This window comes from Eutrema salsugineum, unplaced genomic scaffold (genome assembly GCF_000478725.1).
Source record: "Eutrema salsugineum unplaced genomic scaffold, Eutsalg1_0 scaffold_10, whole genome shotgun sequence".
NCBI lineage: Eukaryota > Viridiplantae > Streptophyta > Magnoliopsida > Brassicales > Brassicaceae > Eutrema > Eutrema salsugineum.
Genome location: NW_006256908.1, coordinates 11,605,863 through 11,632,161, shown reverse-complemented (window position 1 = coordinate 11,632,161; position 26,299 = coordinate 11,605,863). Strand labels below are relative to the sequence as shown.

The 26,299-nt window shown below is 38.5% G+C and overlaps 7 protein-coding genes and 1 pseudogene across 12 annotated transcripts in view; 6 read left to right on the top strand and 2 right to left on the bottom strand.

The window, feature by feature from the left end:
* Positions 1-105: 105 nt before the first annotated feature.
* Positions 106-900, top strand: LOC18026449 (protein COLD-REGULATED 15B, chloroplastic). Its single transcript, XM_006411451.2, has 2 exons — positions 106-432; positions 528-900. The coding sequence occupies exons 1-2, from the start codon at positions 236-238 to the stop codon at positions 754-756; spliced, it is 426 nt and encodes a 141-aa protein (XP_006411514.1). The 5' UTR covers positions 106-235; the 3' UTR covers positions 757-900.
* Positions 901-1,328: 428 nt separating this feature from the next.
* On the top strand, positions 1,329-2,470 carry LOC18026448 (annotated as a pseudogene).
* Positions 2,471-3,892: 1,422 nt separating this feature from the next.
* Positions 3,893-5,088, top strand: LOC18026447 (protein COLD-REGULATED 15B, chloroplastic). Its single transcript, XM_006411449.2, has 2 exons — positions 3,893-4,277; positions 4,721-5,088. The coding sequence occupies exons 1-2, from the start codon at positions 4,081-4,083 to the stop codon at positions 4,947-4,949; spliced, it is 426 nt and encodes a 141-aa protein (XP_006411512.1). The 5' UTR covers positions 3,893-4,080; the 3' UTR covers positions 4,950-5,088.
* A 1,444-nt stretch (positions 5,089-6,532) lies between these two features.
* LOC18026446 (carbon catabolite repressor protein 4 homolog 2) lies at positions 6,533-9,046 on the top strand. The gene is made up of 8 exons (XM_006411448.1): positions 6,533-6,690; positions 6,946-7,570; positions 7,669-7,926; positions 8,021-8,110; positions 8,217-8,365; positions 8,454-8,568; positions 8,673-8,820; positions 8,913-9,046. The coding sequence occupies exons 1-8, from the start codon at positions 6,533-6,535 to the stop codon at positions 9,044-9,046; spliced, it is 1,677 nt and encodes a 558-aa protein (XP_006411511.1).
* A 599-nt stretch (positions 9,047-9,645) lies between these two features.
* Positions 9,646-13,628, bottom strand: LOC18026445 (DEAD-box ATP-dependent RNA helicase 37). Of its 2 annotated transcripts, none has more exons than XM_006411447.2 (7): positions 13,533-13,628; positions 12,193-13,076; positions 12,029-12,112; positions 11,555-11,797; positions 10,846-11,013; positions 10,628-10,741; positions 9,646-10,375 (listed from the first exon to the last, which is right to left on the bottom strand). In XM_006411447.2, exons 2-7 carry the CDS (start codon positions 12,934-12,936, stop codon positions 9,863-9,865), a joined length of 1,866 nt encoding a protein of 621 aa, XP_006411510.1. In that variant the 5' UTR covers positions 12,937-13,076; positions 13,533-13,628; the 3' UTR covers positions 9,646-9,862. The 2 variants fall into 2 exon arrangements, with proteins under 2 accessions (XP_006411510.1, XP_024016822.1); XM_024161054.1 differs by lacking the exon at positions 13,533-13,628 and adding an exon at positions 13,440-13,512 and having other exon boundaries at positions 9,863-10,375.
* Positions 13,629-14,080: 452 nt separating this feature from the next.
* Positions 14,081-17,258, bottom strand: LOC18026444. Of its 4 annotated transcripts, none has more exons than XM_006411446.2 (4): positions 16,029-17,258; positions 14,985-15,150; positions 14,722-14,902; positions 14,081-14,630 (listed from the first exon to the last, which is right to left on the bottom strand). In XM_006411446.2, the coding sequence occupies exons 1-4, from the start codon at positions 17,194-17,196 to the stop codon at positions 14,214-14,216; spliced, it is 1,932 nt and encodes a 643-aa protein (XP_006411509.2). In that variant the 5' UTR covers positions 17,197-17,258; the 3' UTR covers positions 14,081-14,213. The 4 variants fall into 4 exon arrangements, with proteins under 4 accessions (XP_006411509.2, XP_024003980.1, XP_006411508.1 ...); XM_024148212.1 differs by having other exon boundaries at positions 16,038-17,258; XM_006411445.2 differs by lacking the exons at positions 14,081-14,630; positions 14,722-14,902; positions 14,985-15,150 and adding an exon at positions 15,182-15,547.
* A 493-nt stretch (positions 17,259-17,751) lies between these two features.
* LOC18027722 (serine/threonine-protein phosphatase PP2A-3 catalytic subunit) lies at positions 17,752-21,574 on the top strand. Of its 2 annotated transcripts, XM_024147882.1 has the most exons (12): positions 17,999-18,050; positions 18,468-18,470; positions 18,837-18,886; positions 19,029-19,112; positions 19,275-19,346; positions 19,548-19,619; positions 19,817-19,857; positions 20,060-20,126; positions 20,462-20,653; positions 20,754-20,843; positions 20,944-21,051; positions 21,143-21,574. In XM_024147882.1, exons 1-12 carry the CDS (start codon positions 17,999-18,001, stop codon positions 21,206-21,208), a joined length of 897 nt encoding a protein of 298 aa, XP_024003650.1. In that variant the 3' UTR covers positions 21,209-21,574. The 2 variants fall into 2 exon arrangements, with proteins under 2 accessions (XP_006411507.1, XP_024003650.1); XM_006411444.2 differs by lacking the exon at positions 18,468-18,470 and having other exon boundaries at positions 17,752-18,048; positions 18,830-18,886.
* A 2,378-nt stretch (positions 21,575-23,952) lies between these two features.
* LOC18027721 (copper methylamine oxidase) overlaps positions 23,953-26,299 on the top strand; it is a 4,976-nt gene continuing 2,629 nt past the window's right edge. The window contains exons 1-6 of the mRNA XM_006411443.2: positions 23,953-24,561; positions 24,917-25,026; positions 25,164-25,469; positions 25,557-25,669; positions 25,758-26,088; positions 26,176-26,292. Coding sequence (XP_006411506.2) covers positions 24,348-24,561; positions 24,917-25,026; positions 25,164-25,469; positions 25,557-25,669; positions 25,758-26,088; positions 26,176-26,292 — 1,191 coding nt within the window. The 5' untranslated portion in view covers positions 23,953-24,347. The remainder of the gene's footprint in view (positions 24,562-24,916; positions 25,027-25,163; positions 25,470-25,556; positions 25,670-25,757; positions 26,089-26,175; positions 26,293-26,299) is intronic.

Sequence of the window (26,299 nt, the reverse complement as noted above, 5' to 3'; positions counted from 1 at the left end):
CGCGTGGCCGAATAATAGTGAACAAAAACTCTTCTCCGCAATCGTACGTTGAAGATAATAGCAATGCGCAATAAATATCTTACGTACGATACCACGTGTAGTTTTGGATTCTAACAGGTCTAGTGTTCTATAAAAAGATACTATTGGAGATTACATACTTCTCATCTCACTTTGATCCTCTAAAAACTCTTCCTCTACTTTCTTTTCCTCCCAAAACACACGTCAAAGAGATATAATGGCAATGTCATTCTCAGGAGCTGTTCTCAGCGGGATTGGTTCTTCTTTCCACAACGGAGGAGCCAAGCAGAGCAGCGTTGGCGCCGTCGGATTTGGCCGGAAAACTGAGCTCGTCGTTGTCGCTCAGCGCAAGAAGTCGTTGATCTACGCCGTTAAAGATGACGGCAACATCCTCGATGACATTAACGAAGCCACGTAAGTCCTAATTCTAACATCTTCTCTTGTAAACCTATCTATTATATTCACATGTGTGAGGTTTATAATTGAATCTGAAATATATATAATAACAGAAAGAAAGCTTCGGATTACGTGACGGAGAAGACAAAGGAGGCGTTGAAAGATGGAGAGAAAGCAAAAGATTACGTTGTTGAGAAAAACGTTGAAGCCAAAGATACGGCGGCGGAAGAAGCTCAGAAAGCTTTGGATTATGTGACGGAGAAAGGAAAAGAGGCCGGAAACAAAGCGGCTGAGTTTGCAGAGGGTAAAGCAGGAGAGGCTAAGGATGCCACAAAGCCATGATTCAACCACTTAACTTTTAGATATCTCGATCCTCTCTCTCTCTCTCTTTCTCGCTCTTCATGTTTAATATTTTACAAGAAAATCAACTTGTTTTTAACTTCCATTTCACCATTTGAGATAAATTTGGCTTTAAGTGATTAAAAAGAAACTTGGCTTTAATGGGTGCCCCCTACCCACTCCTTTTATTACCAATCACAAAAGCCATAAAGATCAATAGTCTTGAAAGTGGTACCACCATTATTTTGTATCACTATATGTTACCGTTTCTAATTGTTTTGTCACCTCTTAAGTCTTACCACTAAAAACTCCTGCCACTTTGTGTCATCAATGAGACTCACAATATATATAATACAAGTAAAAATTGATCCGATTGAAGTATTTAGACCTTTAGAATATAAAAATATGTTATTTGAGTCTTTTTTGAAACAAAATTTATTATGATATCCTGTATATATAAAATTTTACTCTCTTAAATTAATCATATTCATTATTATGACTCTCATAACAAACCTAATTAATATTTTAAGAATTTCTCTCTGACACGGAGACTTGAAGTTGACGCAAAAGACCTAATGTCGCCGCCAGAGGAATTACCATGGGACTTGGTCGGAGAAATACTTAGTCGAGTGCCAACGAAATCGCTTGCTCGATTCAGAGCCGTATGTAAACAATGGAACGCTATTTGGGATGAGAAGAGTTTCTTGGACAACTACTTGTCTCGCACGCGTCCTCAATTCATCATACGGACCAATTCCCATATTCGTTCGGTAGAAATCAATCTCAACGACGAAGACCAGGTTTCACCGATAGAGGTGAGAGATATAACTTTAGACAGTCCAAATGGAATACGTACCAGCATACATTATTGTGATGGATTCTTGTTATTTACTATGAAGAAGAGAGGGTTTGCGATTTGGAACCCTTGGTCAAGACAGAAGAGATTCATAGAGAATCACGAATTCATCTTTTATGGGGTAGGCTACGATAACACTAGACCCGAAACGGGTTACAAGATCTTCGGGGTGTAAATTTTCTTACGATATTAATAACCAACTCTACTACAAGGTTGCCATCTATCATCTATGAGTGCAAGTCTGATGCGTGGAAGTTTTTAAGTGGCCCTTGTGATAAATCGCGTATGCAAAAGTTAGATAGTATGGTGTCTCTGAATGGAAATTTATATTTCCATGCTTTTGATTCAAAGACACGTGAATGTTTGATCCAAAGCTTTGATTTTTCAAAGGATATATTCAAGACTATTTGTGTTTTACCTAGTAATGAAGATATAATCTCTACTCGAGCGCTTGAGGTTTTCAGGGGAGATCGGCTTTCCATGTTAACGCAGTCTTATCTGACTCGGAAGGTTGAGATTTTGGTGACAAAGCAAAAGATTGACGTGAATGGAGAGGCCATAGTGTGGATAAATTTCATGACAGTGTCGATACCTAACTTCCCGAGATTACAACCGCATTTTCTTGGCTTTCAGCCAACTTACTTCGTTGATAATATCGACGAAAAGAGGCTTTTTGTGTGTACGTGTGATGAGACTGCGCATGCGTGCATCTACATTGTGAAGGGAGATGTGTTCAGGAAGATTCCAATAGATTATGAGATTGATCGTTGGTCTTTCCTCTACACTTCTTTTATAAGTTATATCCCTAGTTTTGTCTCCATTCCTTGCATTCAAAGAGAAGAACAAGGATTACAAGTATAAGTTTAATTTTATTATGTTTTAGTTTCTTGTCTTTTTTTTTTGTTACTTGAAGTCCTCGAGCTCCCATATGTAAATGTGAATCTCTTTTTACTTGCAATTTTTTTTTTCCATCATATTTTCTGACAGAAAAAAAATTTAATCATATTCATCAATTATTCTATATAAGTTCTCTAGATCTTTATGTAATTCACCTCGTGTTCTCATGTGACTATTTATCTTCAAAGTTGATTCCAAGAATTGTACAACTCTAAAAGGAAAATTTGCGAATATATGGGAAAGGTTCATGTTAGTTATCGATCAACAATGCGAAGCATGCTATTACATTGGTATTATAATTGTTTCAGAATTTCAAAGATATGTCAAGCACTTTATGGGCATTCATAGAGAAGGTCAAGTTAGCAAATACTTGATATTACCGGAGAGAGATTGACAAAGAAAAAAGCTATGTACGTAGATTGTATTCGATTATAACCTGACGGATAGGAAGCTAATTTGCTTAAATTAGTAGCAATGATACTGAGAATATCTATTACAGTATATATGTCTTGCTTTAAGCTGTTGAAAGAATGGTATTTTCCTAATGGATCTACATTAAAGGCTTGTATTGCTTCAGTTTCCTTCTTATGGTTGGAAACCCATTTTAGCTGGAAAAACCTTTTGTGCAATGGCCAACGAATTAACATATCAATTTGGCATATTACTGTTCAATGGTTACCATCACATAAGCCTAGATCAACGTTTGGACTTGATTGAACAATGGATATGTGCCTATAATTTTGATATTGTACATAAGATTTTATGGAAATTAAAACTCCCTCCTAAACACAAACACAAAGAATTCTTCTAGATTATATGCAACACTCCCTCCTAAACACCAAAACTCACTTGTGTTACAGCGTTTGAGAACAAGAATAATAAATATACTTGCACCAGCTGCAATTTTTTTTAATTAAAGTATGAGATGGTTTTTATTTGTACTTTCGAACTTATTTTGGCTATTAGTCTTTATATTTAGTCATTCCAGCATAATGGTTCATTTTGTTGTAGAAGTAATTTTGGGGTTTCAAACCCAAATTAACTTGTTGGCCGACATATATATATTTTTTTTGTTTTTGTTTTTGTTTTTATTGCAACAGAAGTGAGTACGTACACTTGACGAAATGAAAACGACACAATTAAACTTACTACTTCCGTGCTTAATTGAATTCGCTAACGAAAATATAGAAATGCTATTATTGTCAAAAAGAAATGCTAACATGTGAACTTTTATTGTCAAAAATGCTAACATGTACAGTACAGTATACAACCACAAACTTGATGGCCGACCTGATTCTTTCTTTTTTGGAAAACAATTTACGTGGCCGAATAATAGCGAACAAAAAATACTCTTCTTTTTCAATAGTTAAAGATACTAATAACAATACCAAAAATATCTTGCGACGACATGTAATCTTGGAACCTAATTAGTTTAGAATTCTATAAAAAGATACTATTGGAGGAGATTACATCCTTCTCATCTCACTTTATTCCTCTAAAATCTACTCCTTTTTATTTATTTTTCTCTCAAAACACACTCTTTTCAACTTTTCCACACCTTAAAAAGATCTCTCATGGCGATGTCATTATCAGGAGCTGCTCTCAGTGGGATTAGTTCTTCTTTCCACAGTGGAGGAGCCAAGCTTAGCGGCGTTGGCGCCGTCAGAGTTGGCCGGAAGACTGAGCTGGTCGTCATTGCTCAGCACAAGAAGTCGTTGGTCTACGCCGTTAAAAATGACGGCAACATTCTCGATGACATCAACGAAGCCACGTAAGTCTATATCAAGTATCAACTGTAATGGTTTTGTTGTGGATCGAGTTTTACTCACTAGAGCCCGTTATTAATGCTAGCTGCAATTTCAAAACACACGATCTAGTGTTGTAGTTTTAAACAGATATATATATATATATGAATATATATATATATATATATTTGTTTCCTTGAAAATATTTTGAGAACTTCTTTAAAGTAGATGACTAAACTCATTTAGAACGTAGAAATTCCTAAATTTTGTATTTATTCATGGCACATTTGTATTTCTTTTGAACTAATTTGATTTTTAGTTTTAAATATTATTCTTTCTTTTATTGGTTCAACTTTTAAATATTATTCAAGAAATGTTTCATATACATACCTCAAAAAGTGATCCCTTCTGTTCTTTAGTATACAAATAGCCTCAATATCTCATTTTTTTTTAATTTTTTAATAAATAGAAAGAAAGCTTCGGATTTCATGACGGAGAAGACAAAGGAGGCATTGAAAGATGGCGAGAAAGCAAAAGACTACATTGTAGAGAAAACCGTTGAAGCCAAAGATACGGTGGTGGAGGAAGCTCAAAAATCTTCAGAATTTGCGATGGAGAAAGGAAAAGAAGTCGCAAACACGGCGGCTGAGTTCGTAGAGGGTAAAGCAGAAGAGGCTAAGGAAGCCATTAAGCCCTGATTCAACCACTTAAAACTAGTTAACATATCTATTGATCCTCTTTTTATCTTTCTTCATCTTCAATATTTTTTTTCTTTTATGTTGTTCACCATTTGTAATAACGATATGTTTGTTATTACATTCTAATTTCGTTTGCTCAGATCAAATCCAGATTTTGTGATTTATACAAAGTGTCAAATAAAATAAAAATTCAACTGGTATCATAAATTAAATGTTAATTTTTTCAATTGGCACTCTCAAATGCAAATATTCTGGTGATTGATATATTAAAAGTCAAGTAGCCTAGATACATTCTAGTACGATACCACAAAACCGACAAGCAAGTTGAAAAGTAGAGGAAACCAAAGTTTTTTTTTTTTTTTTTTTTTTAAACCAAAGTTTTTTTCCCTCTAAACCAAAGTTTATTTTCCTCTAAAGTCTTGACCAATATGCGAATTTGTATAATAAACTTTTTTGTTTTGTTTAACGGGCACATGTGATGCAAAGCCTCAAGTCTAACAGAGATTATTTAAGTTTGTCAGATTAGCTAATTAAACACGTGAACGGTTATAACTACTAAAACTAATTTGCAACTGAACAAACAAATAATAACCGTATTTTAACGGAAAAGCTCTTCTAACAACCCATACTTGAAATCTCAATAAACAAAGCAAGATTCTAAATCATTCATGCAACACTCCGAAATCGGTCTCAGACTCTCGAATTAACCGGATAAGCGATCAAGAATTTGAACCGATCATTTGTTGCAAAACGAGGTCATTGGGCTATTATGCATTGGGCCAAAATTATACCACATCCACAGTTCGATATAATTTTGAAATATCCAAGCCCTTTCATTGGCTTAACCAAATGGAGCGACCCACCATAACCGAATCATGAATCTTTTGACAATATAATAAAATTATAAAACGCTTGGCTTGGTATGTATTTTATGTGAGTCAAACTATATTGTTAAAGTTAATTTGACAAGAACCTAAATGATTTAGCTTTTATGAAGCGAGTAAAAATAAAAATCGATACGAGAATAATAATAGACTAAAAAACGAAAAAGTCTGAAGAGAGAACTTGACTTTTGTTCGTTTATAAGCAAATTGAAATAATGCGCCTAAAATCCTTATGATTGCGCGTATATGAATCAATATATGTTGTTTCATTTTCTCACGCGTATATATAAATAGACGCATCGCTCTCTCTCTCGCTGAAAACTTTTGTCACTGATCTTAAGACTTGAGACGACGAAAATCAAAATCTCTCTCACCGGGAAAAAAAACGTCGATTTCTTCCTTTCTCGGCGACGATTCATCTTTCCTTCTCCGAAACTCACATCGAGCGTTCGAGTAACAATCCCATTGCTTCTTTCTTCATCGTCTTCGCTTTTCGTGTTCCGTACTCTGGATTTTTAGTTGATTCTGACGATAGTTCTTTCTTTGGGCCAGCAATTTAGGGTTTAAGAGATTCTGGGAACAGCGACGCAAACGATAGTTGTTTACGCCTTGCATCGTCTTCTCTCCATATATCGTTAAGCTTCTTTCGGTGTTCGATTCTTTGACTCGGAGGTTACAGGGCGTGTCGAAGAAAGAGCAATGCTGAGCATATTAGGGTTGGAAATACCGTCGGAGGTTCCGATTCTTGACATGGAACTAACGCCGAACGTGGTTGTCTCTCTGCCGAATAATACCAGGTCCACCGCCGATGTGCCGGCGTCGGCTCCGGTCGACGGTTTATACCTGAGATACAAATGGTAACGCCTTCCACTTTCTTAGCTTTGGGTTTTGTATGGTTTTTATGAGAAAAAGAAGAACCTTTCTTCGTAAAGCTGGAATCTTGGTTACGAAAGTTGGAATCTTTGTTTGTGTTTCTTTCTCAGTTAACTTAATTTCTATGGATTATATGTTCTTGTTGACGAAGAATCTTGTTGGGGACTTAAGGATTTGACTGAGATTTTGTATTCTGGTTTCAGCTTAGATCTTAGTCTCTGGGTTTACAATCTTTGCAGGTATCGGGTAGAGGGTAATAAGAATGCTACACGTTGTCATCTGCATCCGTCAGAACAAGCCACCTTACAATGTAATTACTGTGCACAGCGTCAGAGTCTTATTGCGAAAAGCTACCACTGTTCATCAAAGTGCTTTAAAGACGCGTGGCCTTTTCATAAGACTGCACATGAGGAATCAAAGAAATCTGGCATCCAAGACGACGTGATAAAAAACAATAATAACCACGGCGCAACAGGGAAGGAGACAACACTACGTGAGGTCGGGCATTGTAGAACATACATGCCAACACCTGAGGATTTGGACTGCGTTTTGAAGCTAGAGGTTTCTGTGGTCTCTGCAAAGACTGGAACGATTTTGGGATCACGTATAGTCTCGACTGCTAACCGTGTTGTTCGATACCCTACACCATTTCCGCGTTATTTGATTGCTATTAGTGGACTTCATGATGCGATGAGGCAGCCAGGAAATTTTACTGTCCTTTCATATAACATCTTGTCTGACACCTCTGCCACTAGCGATCGATTCAGTTACTGCCCTCCATGGGCTCGTACTTGGACATACCGTAGAACGAACTTGCTTATGGAGATTTTTCGTTATGGTGCAGATGTAGTTTGCCTGCAAGAGGTATGTGTAGTCTGTACATATATTGTTTTAACAGCCGCTTGTAGTGTGTACAGTTTAAGCCTTTTCTCAACTCCTCTATTATTCTCTCTCTCTGGCAGGTACAAGAAGGGCATTTGGAAGATTTCCTAGCTCCTGGATTGGACAAGTTTGGATATGATGTTCAGTACAAGAGGAGGACTAATGAGGTTCTGAGCGGACGAGCAAGTACAATTGATGGCTGTGCAACATTTTTCAAGCGGGATAGATTTTCATTTGTTCGGAAATATGATATTGAATTCAACAAGTGTGCTCAGGCTTTGGTCGAGGCTTCTGTCCCTGATAACCAAAAGGCGCTTGCTTCTGAACGACTGATCAAGGTACTTTGAGATGCATTTACATTTTGACATCACAGCTGACGTATTGGAGAGTTATTTGTGGAGATAACTAATTCCAGTTTTTGTTCTGATCTAGGATAACATTGGGTTGATAGTCGTTCTAGAACCAAAATTTTCTATTCAGCAGCCGGCTGGTCCTTCTGCGAAGCATCCGCTAATCTGTGTGGTAAGTTACTTCTCTTCCCATGGATCATTGCTGTGTTATTTTACTTTTCTTGCTGGTTTACATGAAAAGACTGATTAATTTGCTCATTTTATTTGTTTGAGCTTAGGCAAACACGTGTATAGATATCCCAGAAGAAATGAAGGATGTGATGCTCTGGCAGGTTCACACATTATTGAAAGGGATTGCAAGAGTAGCTGTGAGTGACAAAAATATGCCTATGATTATGTGTGGAGATTTCAACATGGTTCCTGGGAGGTCTGGCTGACGCACTTACCTATTTTTAAGCCAAATACATGAGATGTTTATAGATTACTGAACCTTCCCTTTGCAAATTTCGTTTCAGTGCTGCTCATTCGCTTGTTGTAATGGGGAGTATCCACCCGCAGCACCCGGATTTGACGGTTGACCCTTTTGGTATCCTGCAACCTCAGTCACAGTTGGTTCATGATTTGCCTCTGGTAACATTTTCCTTCAAGTCATTACCCTCTGCCTCTCTTTTATTGCTGAGACATATGACTAAGCAAAAAAAAAAAAAAAAAAAAAAACTGAATGTACCGAATAGGTGAGTGCATACTCAGCATTGTCGAGACTCCCAATAGGTCCAGGATGGGATAAATACAGGAGGAGCATACATCGTGATACAAACGAGCCAGTGTTTACCATCTGTACCAAGGACTTCACAGGCTGTCATGATTACATATTCTACACAGGTTTGTTTTGTTTTGTTTGATTACATACTCTAACTCCCTTTTCCTCTGAAGCTTTTCTCTCAAGTGCGTACGAATGGTTTTTGTTATTTCAGGGAATAATTTGAGAGTGGAAAGCTTATTGGAACTAATGGATGAAATGGTAGTGAGGAAAAACACAGCTCTCCCATCAACACAATGGTCTTCTAGCCACATTGCAATCTTAGCCCAGTTTAGGTGCGTACTCTGAGTGAATATACCCCAAACAAATAGGATTTTTCAGTTTTACTCTTTTGTTTTAGAAATATGCCTGATAGACGCAGATTAGACCCTTTTATACAAAACCCCTCCATTTATGATAAGAGGGAGAGATGACACAATACATTTAGCATCACATCAGTTCTGAGTTGGATTTGAGAAATTTGTCTCTGTCCATGTGTAACCCTTTTCTCTCACATTTTGATCCTCAATAGTAAAAAAAGAACAATTGTTTGAGATTCATTTCTTTTGTCCCTTGCTGGGAGACGTTGTGCATTTAGTAGATCATTTCTGAGTTGGATTTGGGATTTCTTTTTTTTTTTGTTGGTCAATGTTAGCCCTTCTCTCTCACTTTGATCCTCTGAATAAGTAGTAAAAAGAAAAGAGCAATGATTTTTGAGACTCATTTCTGGGGTCCTTGTGAATATCTTGGAGAAGTTTGACCTATTCTTGACGATATCTTCAAATCATATCAATGAGAATGAGTATCAGTGTTCCACCATTTGAAAAAAAAAAAAAACTGAAAAGAAGAAAACGTTTATGGATGTCAAAACAAACAAGTGAAGTTGTGTTATGAGAAACCAAGCAACATGATCAAAAATTGGACACAAACTTTGAAACTGGTGACTGCTATTTTTAGGACATCCCCTAAAAAGATCAAAACGCCTAAAACAGCAACACTAGTCATATATCCATCTCTTGAATGAACTCACATAAGTGTAGGTATACATACTCTCTCTCTTTGGGAATGTAGAAGAAAAATAAATAGTCAGCATTTATAACCAAAACAAAACAAAACATTGGGAGCTTAGTCCCAAGCACTTGGAGTTTCTCCGCCATATCCACCACTTGGAGCACCATATCCACCACCATATCCTCCTCCACCACCATATCCTCCTCCACCGCCATAGTAATCGCTACCACCACCTCCTCCTCCTCCTCTACTGTAAGACCCTTCTCTTCTAAAGTCACGGCCTCCAAACCGACCACCAGACCGCCGGTTCTTACCACCACCAAAAGAGGAACGCGATGCATATCGTGTGAGCCACGCAGGGACTTCCTGGTTAGCTTCTTGCATCAGATCAGCTAGCGGTTTAGCCATTGAGGTGTTGCCATCGTTGAAGAAGGCAGTTGCAAGCCCTGATTTGCCAGCACGTCCTGTTCGTCCAATACGGTGGACATAGTCATCAATGTCATTTGGTAGATCAAAGTTCACAACGTGAGCCACGTGGGGAATGTCGAGACCACGTGCTGCTACGTCTGTTGCAACCAAAATCGGTGTTCTCCCGCTCTTGAAGGACTTCAGTGCCACTTCTCTTTCCTTCAATGCATACATAACAACACAACATAACTTAGTAAATCTAACCAGTAGAAAACAAACTAGCTTGAAATGATCACCAAGGGTTCAGTACAACAGTTTCCTTCAGATTTTGGCTATGGTTTTAGCTTTAGTTGCAATGGAATATATTTCTACACACGATCTTCCCGTTGGTATCAATACTGAATCGGCAAGATTGGATTTTGATGTCCACATTAACATGCAAGATTTTCAGCTTCAAATAAATTAGCAAACCTGCTGTGTTCTGTCACCGTGAATGGAGGTTGCTGGAAACCCATTGATGCACAACCAATTTTCCAAAGAGTCGGCTGATCTCTTTGTCTCCACAAATACTAAGGTTAGGGATTGCTGTAATTATGGAAAAAATTCCAATCATCAGAAGTATGACAATGCATGCCAGAATATGATACAAGACCAGGTGAAACCTTCCAAAAGAGGAGAATCAATTTTACCTTGCCGTGGATGCCATTCTCTCTCTGAGCATGAAGCAGGTCCATAAGATGACTTCTCTTGTCAGAATCAAGGACAAACTCAACCCTTTGGACAATTAAGTCAGTACTTGAACCTACTCTACCCACAGCCAAAAATATATAATTTGCTAGGAAGTCAGCTGCGAGTCTCTGCACAAGAAACAAATATGCTAATCTTCTCAAAATTTCAAATGAATATGTAAACGCTGTTATAATATTTAAACGCAGTTTAACTCAAATGAATATGTAAGCAGATATGCTAGTCTTCTAAAATGCAGAAGCAATCTGGTAACGAGTATTATGCAGCTTTAATCACACAAGAAACAGAAGCATGAACTTAAATCAATCTAAAGCTCGTCATAACAGGTTCACCATCATCACTGACATATATTACTACCAGCGGTCATACAGTTTCAGTTTATGTCTTGATATTCTCCTTTCCGTTGTTTTTGCCAGAGAACCACAAGAACTTAACTGGACGCAGAAGGGTGTTACGACTGAAGCATAATACAGAAAATGCATCTAGCCAATAATTTGCAAGAATGAACACAAGAATTGACACACACGGCAAAGAAACTTGAATAGGAATTTCGAGCAAGGAAATAATAATCAGAAAGTGACAAAGTTCCCAAACCATGATATCAAAAAGGTGAATTAAGACAAAAATTGATTTACAAACAAGTAAGCCAACCTGAATCTCTCTTGGAAAAGTAGCACTAAACAACAGTGTCTGTCTAACTCCACGTGGAGGCATGTCCATTTGTTCGACAATCTTTCTAATTTGAGGTTCAAAACCCATGTCCAGCATCCTATCGGCCTCATCAAGAGCTAAAAATCTAATCATCTGCATAGAGACTCTAGCCCTCTCGAGCAAATCATTTAATCGACCAGGAGTTGCCACAAGAATATCAACTCCCCTCTCAAGTTCCCGGAGCTGCGCAAACAACAACATACGAGGTCAAAACCAGATTAACACATATCAACTCCAAAACCAAAACGTGTTTTTAAATAAGGTGAGTAGCCTTGGAAAGGAACACGCTTGCAGAACCCAAACAATAAGTCAAAGTGACAGGTTATAAAATAGAGAGCAGTGACAGACGTGTGAAGCATAATTCAGAAGTCACAACCAGACGCAGGAAAAAGAAATTATTTGCAAATTGATTACCTGCTGGTTAATAGGTGTTCCTCCATATGCAACAACAACCTTCACACCAGTTTGGTAGGAGAACTTTTTAGCCTCATCATGTATCTGCCAAAATCACAGAATGAGATGTGAAACTGAATTTTAATAAAGCGAATAGAATCTTGACATTGGAAGGGAACCCCAACCTGACTTGCCAACTCCCTTGTTGGTGAGAGAATGACTGCAAGAGGGTAGACTGTCCGTGTACCACGGGGTCTCTGTACATGCGGATCTTTCATGATTCCACTAATTATTGGAAAGCAGAAAGCAGCTGTCTTCCCAGACCCTGTCTGAGCACAGGCCATCAAATCCCTCCCTCCAAGCAATATCGGAATGGCGTGACGCTGTACGGGTGTTGGCTTTACATATTTGCACCTACGGATATTTAGATTCAAAGCCTCACCAAGATCTATCTCTGCGAATGTGTTAACAGGAGGAGGCACATTATCCCCACTGGTCTCGATCGGAATATCTTCATAGGCATCAAAATTAATGACTGTATTATCCTGCTCAGTAAAGGCTGGTTCTGTTTCAGCATCATCGTTCTCAAAGGGATTTACTTCACGTTCCCTACGGTCCCACCCTCCACTTCTGTTGTTCCAACCACCACCTCCTCGTCCACCATAGCCATAGCCAGGGCGACCTGCATCAGCCCTATAAGCACCACCACCTCCACCACCGGTAGCACCAGGAGCCCATCGAGACCCAGAAGGTGGACCACCATAGCCAACACGATCATTTGCTGGCAATGGAGCAACAGGCTCGGAAGATGCTTGCCTGTTCCTTAGATGTGGAGGAACATAAGCAGGCCGTGACGGATGAGAATTCTGACTAGTAGACCCAGAACCCGTGTTCTCTGAGTCAGCCACATCAGCCCATGATGCACTCATAATTGAAATGCGTGACGTCCTAAAAACAAAACTAGCTCGCAAATCTCTAGCAAACAAATCCTTCGTTACCAAAACCAATAATTCAAATCCTCGAAGCTGCTCCCTTTACTTAATATATCTTTAAGTCGAATTACGAAATCCTGGAAAATCAAAAGACGGGTTTCGCAGTTGGAACAATAGCAAACGACGAAATCAATAGCAAGCTAAGAACTTTAAATAAACGAGACCCATCAAACTCAAAAAGCTGGAAACTCAAATATCATAATCGAATCCACCGAATAACTCAAGACGAATTGGGGAAAAAAAAGTCCAGTCTTCGGAGAATAGCATAATCCAACGAGGAAAAGGAAAAACGAATATAACAACACCAAATGCCAACCGAATCACGCAAATAGGAGAACAATGTTCACCTCAAAAAGGGAATTAAAAAAGGATAGAAATTGCAATGAGCATACAACCCTAGCTGCAACTCGAAATCCAGAGAGAGAATAAAGAGACAGAACCTCAAAACTCGGCAAGAGAATCCAAAAACGAATCGAAGAAATCAACGGTAAAGGCGTGGGGGAGAGGAAAAACCCTAAAATTCGTTTGGTTACCTTTTGGGATCGGACACAGAAGGCGTGAAAATAGATAGATACGTATTGCGCAGAGCGATAGAATCAATAGAGAAAAGAGAGGTCGAGAGATATTTATTTGACTTTTGTTGTTCTTTTTCCTCTTTCTCTTCTTATAAACTCTCTCTCAGATTGCGTGCCGTTTCCATTAACCCTTCGTCTAAGAAGATTATTACCCACTTTTCAACTTGCGTGTCGGTTTTGTGGTTTCGTATTAGATTGTATGTCGGCTACTTACTTGGACTTTTTAATACATCACCAGAATATTTGCTTGCATTTGAGAGTGCTCCCCTATACATAGTTGCCAATTGAAAAAATGAATATTTAATTTATGATTCCAGTTGAAAATTTATTTTATTTGACACTTAGTATAAATCACAAAATCTGGATTTGATCTGAGCAAACGAAAATTTTGGAAAATTTTAAAATACTAAAATTATTTGTTGTTTAACGTATCATGTGTTGACTGGTTGAGATCCACCTGGGTGGATTGTATACTGAAATTGGTTGTGCTTGAAATTTTTTGAAAGTTAATATCATGGATACTGAAGGTAACATTGTAAAGTAATTCTTCTTTTTTTTTTTTCGAGTAATGTAATTCCTCTTCCTTCAACAATGACAAATTCAAAGTAAGAGTATCACTCGTCAACTAAACTTCTTCTCTTATTCCATTTGGCCAAAATATCTGCCTGCGATGGTGATGAGCATATTTGCCATGATGATAACTTGTTCATCTTCAACCTCTAACGCACGAAGACTCGCACACTTCCTCAGAAGAGCCCTGAGGCAAGCACAAGTATCAGCATCCAAAGGAGTATCCACTGATGCACACAATGCTACTATCCATTTGAAGTCACTGCTCTGTAAACCGCTCTCCTTCTCAACCAAACATATACGCTTTTTCAGCTTCGATACCCGCGTCACCGAGTCCATTCCTTGTATGTCTGAAACCACCTCACCGAATGACTCATCTGTCACTGTGTGGAGACGCTTCTTCAATATCTCCATGAGCACATCTTCTATAGACTGACTTGACATGGTCTCATCCTCACAATACTTGTTGGCATCTTGCGATAAAGCCTGTAAAAAAGACCATAACAATTACCTTCATTTCTTGTCCGTTAAGAGAAACACTAATAGTATGCAAGTTAGTTACTTAGACGAAATATACCAGGCGAAGTTGTAAGAAGTCAGAAAGCAATGAGTCTTCCCATTCTTTGACTGGTAACAGGTGCTCTGGGCATTTGTGGATTTCAGGTATTTGTGGCATGTAAACACTTTGCTCTTTCTTTCTGTACTTGCTTCCATCTAGCTTGGCTACTTTTACATTCGGAACTCGCTTAGCCTCCCACCTAAAATGCGGAAACAACTTAACCATATATTCCCAAAAAAATGCAGATAGACAGAAACATGGAAATAGAGAGACAAAAATACCTGACTCTTCTTAAATATTCAAGCCCATCTTCTGGTGGTCCAGAATCAAAATCAGGTTCTCCATCCACCGCAAACGCAGGTTTCAAAATGCTATTGTAATCGTCATTATCTTCAGTGTAATCCTCTTCTTCTTCAAGAGTTAAGTCATCCATTCCTTCTTTGGTGTCTAAATTTTCTCAAGACGAAAATAAGTCAAATTTTGAATTTCAGTGTACTAACTTGCGTAGAAACAGATAAGAACTAACTTCAGAGAAAGAATTAGCTTTCGAGGTTTTCAATTTATTGAAGATGTATGAACATATACAATTTCAGCCAAAGAATCATATGACCATACACACTTTCAGCCAAAGAACCTCTCTATTCCCCTTTTACAATCTGAACCAAAGAATCTATATACAGAAAGAATGACTGAGGTGTTAGCTCATGCAAGCGAAAAAGAACTTGTTTTGTGTCTAAGAAAAGAGAAAACTGGTGAACAAGGGACTTTGAAAGATTTCTTCAGCTCACGGCTCACTGTACAAAGATATTCACACGGTTTCGTCTTGGCACAGCCGATATGGGACCTGTGGAAAAGAAATCAAAAGGCCCCTATCAAAACGACATGTGACTGGAACCGAGAAGAGAATGGATGAATGGATAAATGAAGAACAGATCTGGAAACAAGATAAGAGCTCTCGGCCAGATATAACAGACATCAAAATCGTCAACAAGGCTACAGAGGATGAAACACAATGAAGTGGTTTATATAGACATATCTGGGAACAAGCACTGCTGAAAGAGTACTCACTGACACTAAACCTGACTGGGTTTGACTGTGATTACCCATTGGAGAAAGAAAAGACCATATAACCGTAGCAAAGAAAATCCATTTGAGAGAGAGAGGCACACACAGAAATGCATCAAAGATACATGAGCTAGATAGTCCAAAACTGGAGTGAGATATTTTTCTTAGACCTATTTTTTTGCTCAACATGTTCAACTGACAGGAGGTAAGAACACAAAATGCAGCAAATAAGATAAAAAGAAAAGTAATTGGAGGGTTACCGAGAATACCGATGCCACTGTCCCTCAGATTAGACTTTGAAGTCTTTTGATTCTTCAAGCTAACTAGACCTTCGTACTCGGTCACCAGCTCAGGTGGGAGCCTAGCATACATGTCACTCCATAGTTTCTTCTGATTCGCAGACTGGGCATTCCTCATCGACTTCATTTGGTTTCTAGTGTACATTATCCGCAACTGCTTCCCATTTGTTTCAGAAAGTTTGGTTGATGCATTCCCTTCAACAACGTTAGAAGCACTTCCTTTATCTTGCTTCCCACCAATTGGTTTCTCTCCAGTTTTCTTATGCTTTCTTGGTGTATCCTTCTCAGCGTGTGCAGTTCCTGGTCTCTTAGGATGATCTTTACCTTTCTTGGAGAAAGGAACAACATTGAGCAACGCAGTATCATCAACCAAATCGATCTTCACAGATCTCCCAACAAAAGCATTGTCCTTTACACTCACTCTTTCCATTTTCTCATGCTGCTCTTCAGAGCCATTCCCATTCCCATTCTTTTCGATCTTATGGGAATCAGAAGCCATAGCGGGCTTGCCCACATCGTCCTTAATCCTGAAAATCGTCCCAACTTCGATTTCAGCCAACAATCTTCTCTTCTCAGCCTCCAAAAGTCTCTGGACATCAGAATCTTGTCCCTTCTTCTCGGAGTTCAAACTTTCTTTCACGCCTTGGATTTCAGAGATACAAACAACGGACCCATCAGTCTCAACACCTTCCTCCTCCATCTTGTGCACATCATCTCCAAATTGATCGCCTTCTGTAGAAATCTCAGAGATGTTTGCAGCAAACGTTTCCTTGATCGGCTTCAGTTGTTCACCAATCCTTTCCTCTTCGAGAGACGCGGAGCCAGCTTCAGGCACAGAAAAGACTGCAGGACAATCCACATCCATCGCATCGGGTTCTTTGGAAAGCAACAAACTTGTTTCGGAGAAAGAAACTTCAACAGAATCCGCATGGGCAATTTCTCCATCTTTCTCGGAAACAGAAGTAAAAGGCGAAGACTTGACTTGCTTCTTTGGGCTTATCTCTCCACCATAGTCCTTCTCTACTGGCGGCAAAGAAACGATCTTTAAGGAGTCTTCTGCAAAATCATCCTGAGAAAGCGAAGTTTTCTCCTGCCCAAAACATTCACCGGAATCAGATCTCGTCGCCATCACGGAGAGACGGAGAGTCGGAGAGGAGAGAGAGAGAGAGAGAGAGAGAGAGAGAGAGAGAGAGAGAGAGAGAGAGAGAGAGATGAGCACAAAACCCTTAGTGAAAGAATAAGCGAAGGAAGCTAATTCTTTTTCTCGATAACAATGAAATAAGCGGCGAAACAAAAAGAAACAATAAAAATAAGTTGGAACTGGTTCGATTAAACCGAACAAATTGCGGAGCCTTCAACCGGTTCTATGAATCCCTCACGTTCCAGTGACGATTTCGTACCAATTTGCAAATTATTCTAGCAAAGATTGAGCTGGTCCTTGTAATATGTTATGTAAAACTAAAAACACAGTTTATTGAAATGAAATCAATTTTAAAATGCAATTTTTGGGGGTTTATATACGCACTATTTAAGATTTAATTCAAAAAGAAGAGTAAAATCAAGGTGGTATAATTAGTACAAAATTTTGTCGACCGAAAATAATAATAATCAAGGGGTATTATAGTAAAACCAGATATACAGCTCGAAAGCTACAAACCACTCGCTCTTCTCACGCGCCATCTCAAATTCGATCTTCTTTCACTGCACACAAAGCGAGAGACAGAGAGAAAGAGAGAGAGAGAGCTAGAAAGTGGAAAGAAGCGAAGAATACGCAGATCCCATCCAATTTAGGGTTTGGGCTTCCCCTAATTTGGAAAACTAGTCCTGGTCCCTGATCTGTTTCCTGGATCGGACGAGAGAAAAGAGGACGAAAAACAAAGTAACGAGAATGGGCGCGAATTCTATACCGACGGACGCAACCATTGATCTTGATGAGCAGATCTCGCAGCTCATGCAGTGCAAGCCCCTCTCCGAGCAACAGGTGCCTGCCACTTTCTCCTTAGATGATGGCTTTTCCTTTGCCCTTCACGTTTTTCGACTTTGTTGTTATGGTCTTATGGACTTGGGTTGTATCGATGATTGGATCTGGCCTTTGTGTCGAGTCGAATAGTTTTTTTTTGGGTTCTGATTGTGCTTTCGTCGGGTATGGGATTAGCGGATTTGAGTTTGGGGATTTTCGATTATATCCAAATGAAGATCTTCTGGAAAATGTTAGATCTTGACGTTTGTGTTCGTTTTCACCGCAGTTTTATGGGTTGGAGAATTGGCTTTGCTTCTATGGTTTGATGATGAATTTTGGCTGCATCGGATTCTTAACATAAAGTGATTAACCACATCTAAGCTCGTGTTTTTATGTGCCTGGTAATGTGGGTTCCTCTGACATTCGGGATTCTCCTTGAGCTGGTGTGATTTGATGTAGATGATAAGATTTCTTTTTTTTTTCGCATTATTACTGGCTTTTTCAATTAGGGGAATCAAAACTGAAAAGTAGAAGGAAACCCGTTTTTGCTGGTGTTAGAGCTATTGGAACTCAAAAAGGACCTTCAGTAACTCATATCAGCCAAAACCCTGATCAATACTTGCACACTTTTTTTTTTTTTGGTGTGACTGATGTTCCTGTTTGCTGCATGTGCCAAGTCGATTTCTATAAGTATACATTTTCGAGTCTTGTGTTCATTAATAGTTACTATTACTGGTAATCCTTATGTCTTTAGGAAGTTAAAGAGTTGAATATCATATGCTGGATTGTTTTATTTTCTTAGGTTAAAGCATTATGCGAGAAAGCCAAGGAGATCTTAATGGATGAAAGCAACGTTCAGGTTAGTTCTTGGTCTTGCATCTCTCTTTGGTTGATTAAATCTCTCACCGCTCTTGGCGATTATATTTTGAATGTGGTTGACTGTGCTACTAGCCCATGGATTCATTCTTTAACCACGTTTCTTAACTCTTTCCTGCATGCAGCCTGTGAAAAGCCCTGTGACAATCTGCGGTGATATTCATGGACAGTTCCATGATCTTGCAGAGCTTTTCCGTATCGGGGGAATGGTAACATCTATGAAACTTACTGAGAAAGCACAATTGATGCTAGTTTTATCTCTGTTCAGCATGCATCTTGTCTATCAATTACCATTTTTCGTTCATTTGGCCCTGCCACTGATTTTTGTTTATCCATGTATTCTTAGCTATTCGATTTTCTCTCTTTTGCAGTGCCCTGATACCAATTACCTGTTTATGGGAGATTACGTTGACCGTGGTTATTATTCTGTTGAAACTGTTACGGTACGCGGATGATATATTGAGAACTCTTTTTTAATTTATTTTTCCATTTAAGAGTAGTCTGATTAATCTACAAGCCATTCCTTGTCTTTTTATTGGTAAACGATATCTACTGTGCTAAATATATTTGGTCTACAATATAAATATTTTGGGTCAGAATATGAAGTATGTTGATACTGTTTCTCCTTTTTATCCTCTTCCCAGCTGTTAGTCGCCTTAAAGATGCGGTATCCTCAGCGAATCACCATTCTTAGAGGAAACCATGAAAGTCGTCAGGTAGACTAATACTTTATGATCTTATTACCTTGTTTCCACTTGTAAATTCACCTACTGAGGGTAATACAGTACACCATCTCCAGCCCCTTTTCCATCGTTGAAATCTTGGTTGACACACATGTATTCTTGTAAAATTTTGTTTTTGTCTACAACTTACATTCTGACGCAGGCTTTACGTTTTTTATTCTGTCTGGCAGATCACTCAGGTTTATGGATTTTATGATGAATGTCTGCGAAAGTGAGTCTTTTGAAAAAAATCCTTATTCTGTAGAATGCTGCTAATTGCATGCAAGTAGTTTGTATCATCATTAATATTGTTCTTACATTGTATTATCTTACACATCCGAGTTTGAAGTTTATTAATCTCTACCTAGAAATGCATTTGATTATTTAGGTTGTAGATTTTGCAACTTGTTAAACAAAGCTTGCTTTTCTTGCAGATATGGCAACGCAAATGTTTGGAAAATCTTCACAGACCTCTTCGACTATTTCCCACTGACAGCCTTGGTTAGTGCCTATCATGTTTCAAAACTTTTGTTCCTCTTTTATGATGTTGGGGGTTCACATAAGTATTAAGTCCTGGAGTCTTTTAATATAGATGCTCTGTCCTTTGTCTTGTGCTGGCAATATTCTTTTGAACTAAAGAATTGCTTTTGTATTGTGGTGTCGTATTTCTTTTGCTAGTGTCACATCAATTTCAAGACGTTAGTATACTGAAAAATGCAAAGAATGGAAGATCTTAGATATATGGAAGAGTACATGTATGACTTATCTGACTAAACCGATGGTGTTTTCTATACATTTTTTTGGTATCATCAAATCATTATGTCATTCCATTGCAGGTTGAGTCAGAAATATTTTGCCTTCATGGTGGATTGTCTCCATCTATCGAGACCCTTGACAACATAAGGAATTTTGATCGAGTTCAAGAAGTGCCTCATGAAGGGCCGATGTGTGACTTATTATGGTCTGACCCTGATGACCGTTGTGGTTGGGGCATCTCTCCACGTGGTGCGGGATATACATTTGGTCAGGTAATTACAAGTCTCGGAACGGTCCTGAATCTGGTTCCCCTCACTCCTTTTAAAACAAGTTCCTAATTGACTTTTATCTCTTGTCATTTTGTTTCCATAGGATATATCCGAACAGTTCAACCACTCAAACAACTTAAAGCTGATCGCCCGAGCCCATCAGCTGGTTATGGATGGATACAATTGGGCTCATGTAATAATTCAACTCAACACTTCTATATTTCTTCCATAGCTTTGCGAGGCTTAAGATTCTTTGCTCACTATTATACTTGTTCTTGTTATTCCGTCAACAGGAGCAAAAGGTGGTAACTATCTTCAGTGCACCAAACTATTGTTATCGTTGTGGGAACATGGCTTCGATTCTTGAGGTTGATGACTGCAGGAACCACACCTTCATTCAGGTCTTGCCTCAAAACCCAGATGTCTTGTCTTCTAATGAAATTTGTGTAGAAGGAAAGAAAACTAACTAAAAGTAAAAAACTATGAATGCAGTTTGAACCAGCACCGAGGAGAGGAGAACCAGATGTTACTCGAAGAACACCAGACTATTTCCTGTGATCACTAAGACAAAAAAGTCATCTCACCAGCTGCAGCCACAACTGATAGTTCACAGTTGGTAAATCTTGTGTTGAGGTTGCTGTGTTTTAAGTTCCAATTTAGTCCCACCACCGGAATATAGTGTGTATTATAGGCGAAGAACCTCTCTTATCTTCCTCTATAACCCAGAAAAAATTAAAAAAAAAAAGAGAGGTCAATACCCATTATGCACATTGTTTGGTTTATGTTATCAGCGTCTCTTTTTTCTTCCTTCATCAGAATGTGTTTCCATGTGAGAGATATTTTTAGTTTTCTTTCTTGTAATCCTCTCAGAAGTCACTATTTTAGTTTACAAATCCAGTGAAGCTTTTTGATTGGAACTTTGAAGCTGTTTTGTTTTTAAATCTTGATAACAATGGAGTTTCTGAATTCATTAAATCAGCCACTCAAAACATAAATAAGAAGTTAATGTAGGCGAATACTGAAGGAACAAGATCCACTACAGAGCAGGCAACATCCTCGTGTCTACATCAAAAGAATCTTGGTTCAATAATTGGCACTTCTGTAGATAGCTCGGCTCGTCATTTGTTAAGTCTGTCGCCTTCTCTCTCTCGCAGGCCCGTTGTTGCGTTTGGAACGTATTAACCGGATCTTATTGGAATATATATATACCAAGTGTGTTGGACACATTGCTTAATATCCATTTTGCAAGAGATTTACTGCAGAATTTCACCAAGCGTATTGTTGGTATACACCCCTTTACTATAATTAAGGTGAATGATATTTCGCTAAGTACGCTACCTACATTATGTACTTTACCACACAATGCTTGTCGATAAATCAGTAAAAAGGTTCAAGAAAGTTAAAGTGTCAACTTGTGGAACGGTTCTCTCATGATCCACGGAAGGAACTCATGGCAGTGAGGATCATGAAGCATACAACTGGAGATCATCCATGATCCATCTCTCGACAGATCAAAACCCGGTTCAGGTCATCGTCGACGTATATAAATCAATCAGTAACTTCTTGTGAAAACTAGTGAAGTTTTTCTTTAACAAAAAAAAAAAGAAAAATGGTGAAGTTTTCTACTTTTTTTTGTTCATGTGCATATGAACAATTTTTGTGTGTTTATTGCATCGGTGGTGGACTGGTTAGTTCCTGTAAATATTGGTAATAAGATTAATTGCTTCATGATTTGTTAAAGACTAAAGAATAACGACGAAATCGAAAGAGTTGCCAAAGCTAATCGTAAAAGAGTTAATTAGGACAATTCCCTATTCTTTTTTGCAATAGTTTTTTTTTTGTTTGAACCTTTTCATAGCATTTTTTTTGCAATAGTTTCAGCATTATTAGGCTTTCTTTTTAGTTTCTAAAGCTTATTTTATTAGCTTGATATCCACCATTGGATCCTATCAATCATATATGATTTAAAAGATATCAGTTTTTCTGGCTTTTATTGTGTTTTTCCTCGGAATACGAAACCAGCCTATCGATTACGATTAGCAAAATGACTCAAGAAATTGGCATTTTGATACGTTTTGCTTTTTTAAAAAAGGCTGAAATGCTTCAGTGAAGAAACAAAGCAAACCTAAAGACGACAAGTAGTCAAGTTAAGATCATCAGTAAGTACAAACAAAAACAGAACGTGTTTCACACCGAAGACAATGACATATATAAACTGTGCAGAAGTAAACGTGTCAATTAGTTTCAGGCTATAAAAGGTTTTACTATTTCTAACATCATGGACGGATTAAGATTTGTTTTTATAGAAAATCCGAAAAAAATTGTGAGCCTCGTAAAGTCTGCTAGTCGTAGAGTACAGCGGTTTTTTGTTGTTCAAGACTGCATGGATGGTGCGGTCCACTTCACGATCTATTTATATATTTACAACTTATTAATTTAGCAATTGGCAAGTATGTATATTTTAATATAAATTGAATTTATATATTGCACTATATTTCAGTTTCACATTTCTTTTTCAAACACTAACTATATTTTTATTTGGTTGAATTTATAAATAAGAACACTTTGATCAGTAGTAACTTTTCTAAGTTTTTGAATAGTTTCATGTAGCTTATATACGTGTTAAACGTCACTAATTTTTTTTCGTCACAAAATAAACAATCTGAAAACTATTTTGCTAATGGATAACTAGCTAGAAAGAATAAGTTTTGAATAAGAAATCAAATAAGCAATTTGAGTAAATTGCCATATAATGATCCGTTCAATTTCTTTCCGCATCCCGTTCATTTTTTTTATTTTGTTGCTGTAAATTTGTATGATATATTCTCTAAAAATAATCTCATCATGATTACCATTTACTGTAATTTTAGACGTTAGATAATAGAGTATCTCAAGATAATAAAGACAAAACTTCTGAAATACACACATTATATCAAAATATATTTCTATATTTAAAATATTCAATTAATACGAGTAAATTTTGGTGTTACACGTCAAACTTAAGTTAATTAGAATTATTTTTTGTAACTTTGTATTTCCGTTTTGCTTATTTTAAACTCTGTTAAATTATTAATTGACACGTATATAATAATATTTCTCAGTATATATTGCAATTGAGCATCTCATGAAGACATGACTATAGTGCATCCACGTCGTTATCCAAGTTGGATTTATTTTTTTATAAAAAAAATAATTCCATGGAGTCCGGTCCTTTTATAAATATACTGTATATACAAGTAGAGCCCACATATAGGCTTGGCCGCTTCTGCTTGGACTCGAGCCACAACAAAATCAAACTCTTTAAAAAAACAAATACGAAATAGGAAATAGCAATTGAGAATCAGTTTCTTCCTCCACCACGGGAAACAGACGATCACAGATACGCTGCTGAGAAATTCAGATCCGGTGAGGAGAGAGTCCATCGTCCGTGGAAGCTTCCGAACTTCTTTTCACTGAGCTGAAGTCGAGAGACAGTAGCTGTGATTTGTGTCATCGGCGATCGGAGATTTATCTCCCGGGAAATCGACTGTTCGAATCTTAGTGGAATTTGCTTGGAGCTTCTTCTTTTTCTTAAAACCGGGAGTGGTGGAGAGAAGGGGGGAGATCAAGCGACGGATAGAGATAGGTTTTGCTGTATGTCAGTAGATTGTGTTGAGACTTATTTTGGTGGATTTGGAGAACTCGTGAACCCTATTCAATGGCCTCAACTTCGAAAAAGGCGACGGCATGTGCTCACCACGGAGGCTCTGCTCCGCCTCCGAAACTCGCCTCCGCCGTGTCCAATACGGTTGCTGGATGGTCCGGCGGAAGCTCCGAAGGTGAGAATCAGCGAGCCTCTAAGCTTGCTTTGGAATCCGTAATCCGCCCTGTCGATTCGCTTCCTGATACGGCCAAGAAACCTGCCAACAAAGGTAAATCAAAATTTCAGCTCTCCTAGACTGAATAACCGTTCCGAATTTAAAGAATCTTATGATCTGCCTTAGGATCATTGATCATCGATCATTGTTCTGCTCTATATGTTTTCTGATCTTAGATCGCGATTTGTTTAAATTACTGAGTTCTTGTTCACTGGATTTGTTGATGATAGTTACTTTTGCTGTGTGAAATTGGTTGCTGTGTGCTGCTATCATCAGTATTTGATGGCTTCTCTTTCACACTTAGACAGCTTTAAATTCACCCTCCATGATAGTAATCCGTGAATTAAAATGGTGGTAGTGATTTCTCTGAAATTGAATATATATTGCGATCACTGTTGTGCCAATGCAGGAATTTCTGTCATGCCAAGGACGGAAACAAAACACCCGTTGGATCCTCTCTCTGCTGCAGAAATATCAGTTGCCGTGGCGACTGTTCGTGCGGCTGGTGCCAACCCTGAGGTGCGGAAACTTTGTTCTTTGTCATCAGAATGGTTTTTTTTTTTTTTTTTTCTGAAAATATTCTCGAATCAAATGTAGCAGGATGTTCAAGCTATGATCATCGGTTTTACTGAAACTGTATGATTTTTCTTTGGCAGGTTAGGGATAGCATGCGTTTCATTGAGGTGGCTTCAGTGGAACCAGAGAAGCATGTTGTGGCGCTGGCAGATGCTTACTTCTTCCCTCCGTTCCAGCCATCACTACTTCCAAGAAATAAAGCTGGACCTGTGATTCCTATGAAGCTCCCTCCGAGGCGAGCAAGACTTGTTGTGTACAACAAGACGTCTAATGAGACAAGTGTCTGGATCGTGGAGTTATCTGAAGTTCATGCTGTCACTCGGGGTGGACATCACAGGGGAAAAGTTGTTTCCTCGCAAGTGATACCTGATGTTCAGCCACCCATGGTATGCTCTAAGCAATTGAATCTCTTAAGTGGATTTAGATGCTACTTCTGTTCGCGAGTTTCTCACTATAAGGTCTTGTGATTTTAGGATGCGGCTGAATATGCTGAATGTGAAGCGATTGTCAAAGACTTCCCCCCATTCATTGAGGCAATGAAGAGGAGAGGTATTGAAGACATGGATCTAGTGATGGTGGATCCCTGGTATGTCAATAACATCCTTGTTTCTGCTGGAAAGCTGTCAATTAAGGTGTACTTTTTCCCTGAGCCTGCCTCTGGATTTACTGTGCAGGTGTGTGGGTTATCACAGTGAAGCTGACGCTCCTAGTCGTAGGCTTGCGAAGCCCCTTATATACTGTCGGACTGATAGTGATTCCCCTATGGAAAATGGCTACGCTCGTCCAGTTGAGGGCATTTATGTACTTGTAGACATGCAAAACATGGTGGTGATTGAGTTTGAAGACCGTAAGTTTGTGCCACTGCCCCCACCGGACCCTTTGAGGAATTATACCCCTGGTGAAAGTAGAGGGGGTGTTGATAGAAGTGATGTTAAGCCTCTCCAGATTATTCAGCCTGAAGGTCCAAGTTTTCGCGTTAGGGGTTACTTTGTCGAGTGGCAGAAGGTAGTTTTCTAGTGATAGCCTAACTGAAACCAGGTGATTATGCTTAAGGTTATTTCTAAATTGCCTCAACATTTTTTTTTCTTACAGTGGAACTTTCGTATCGGGTTCACTCCGAGGGAAGGTTTAGTCATACATTCGGTAGCATATGTTGATGGCAGCCGAGGTCGCAGGCCTGGTGCACATAGGCTAAGTTTTGGGCTAAAGGTTTTTG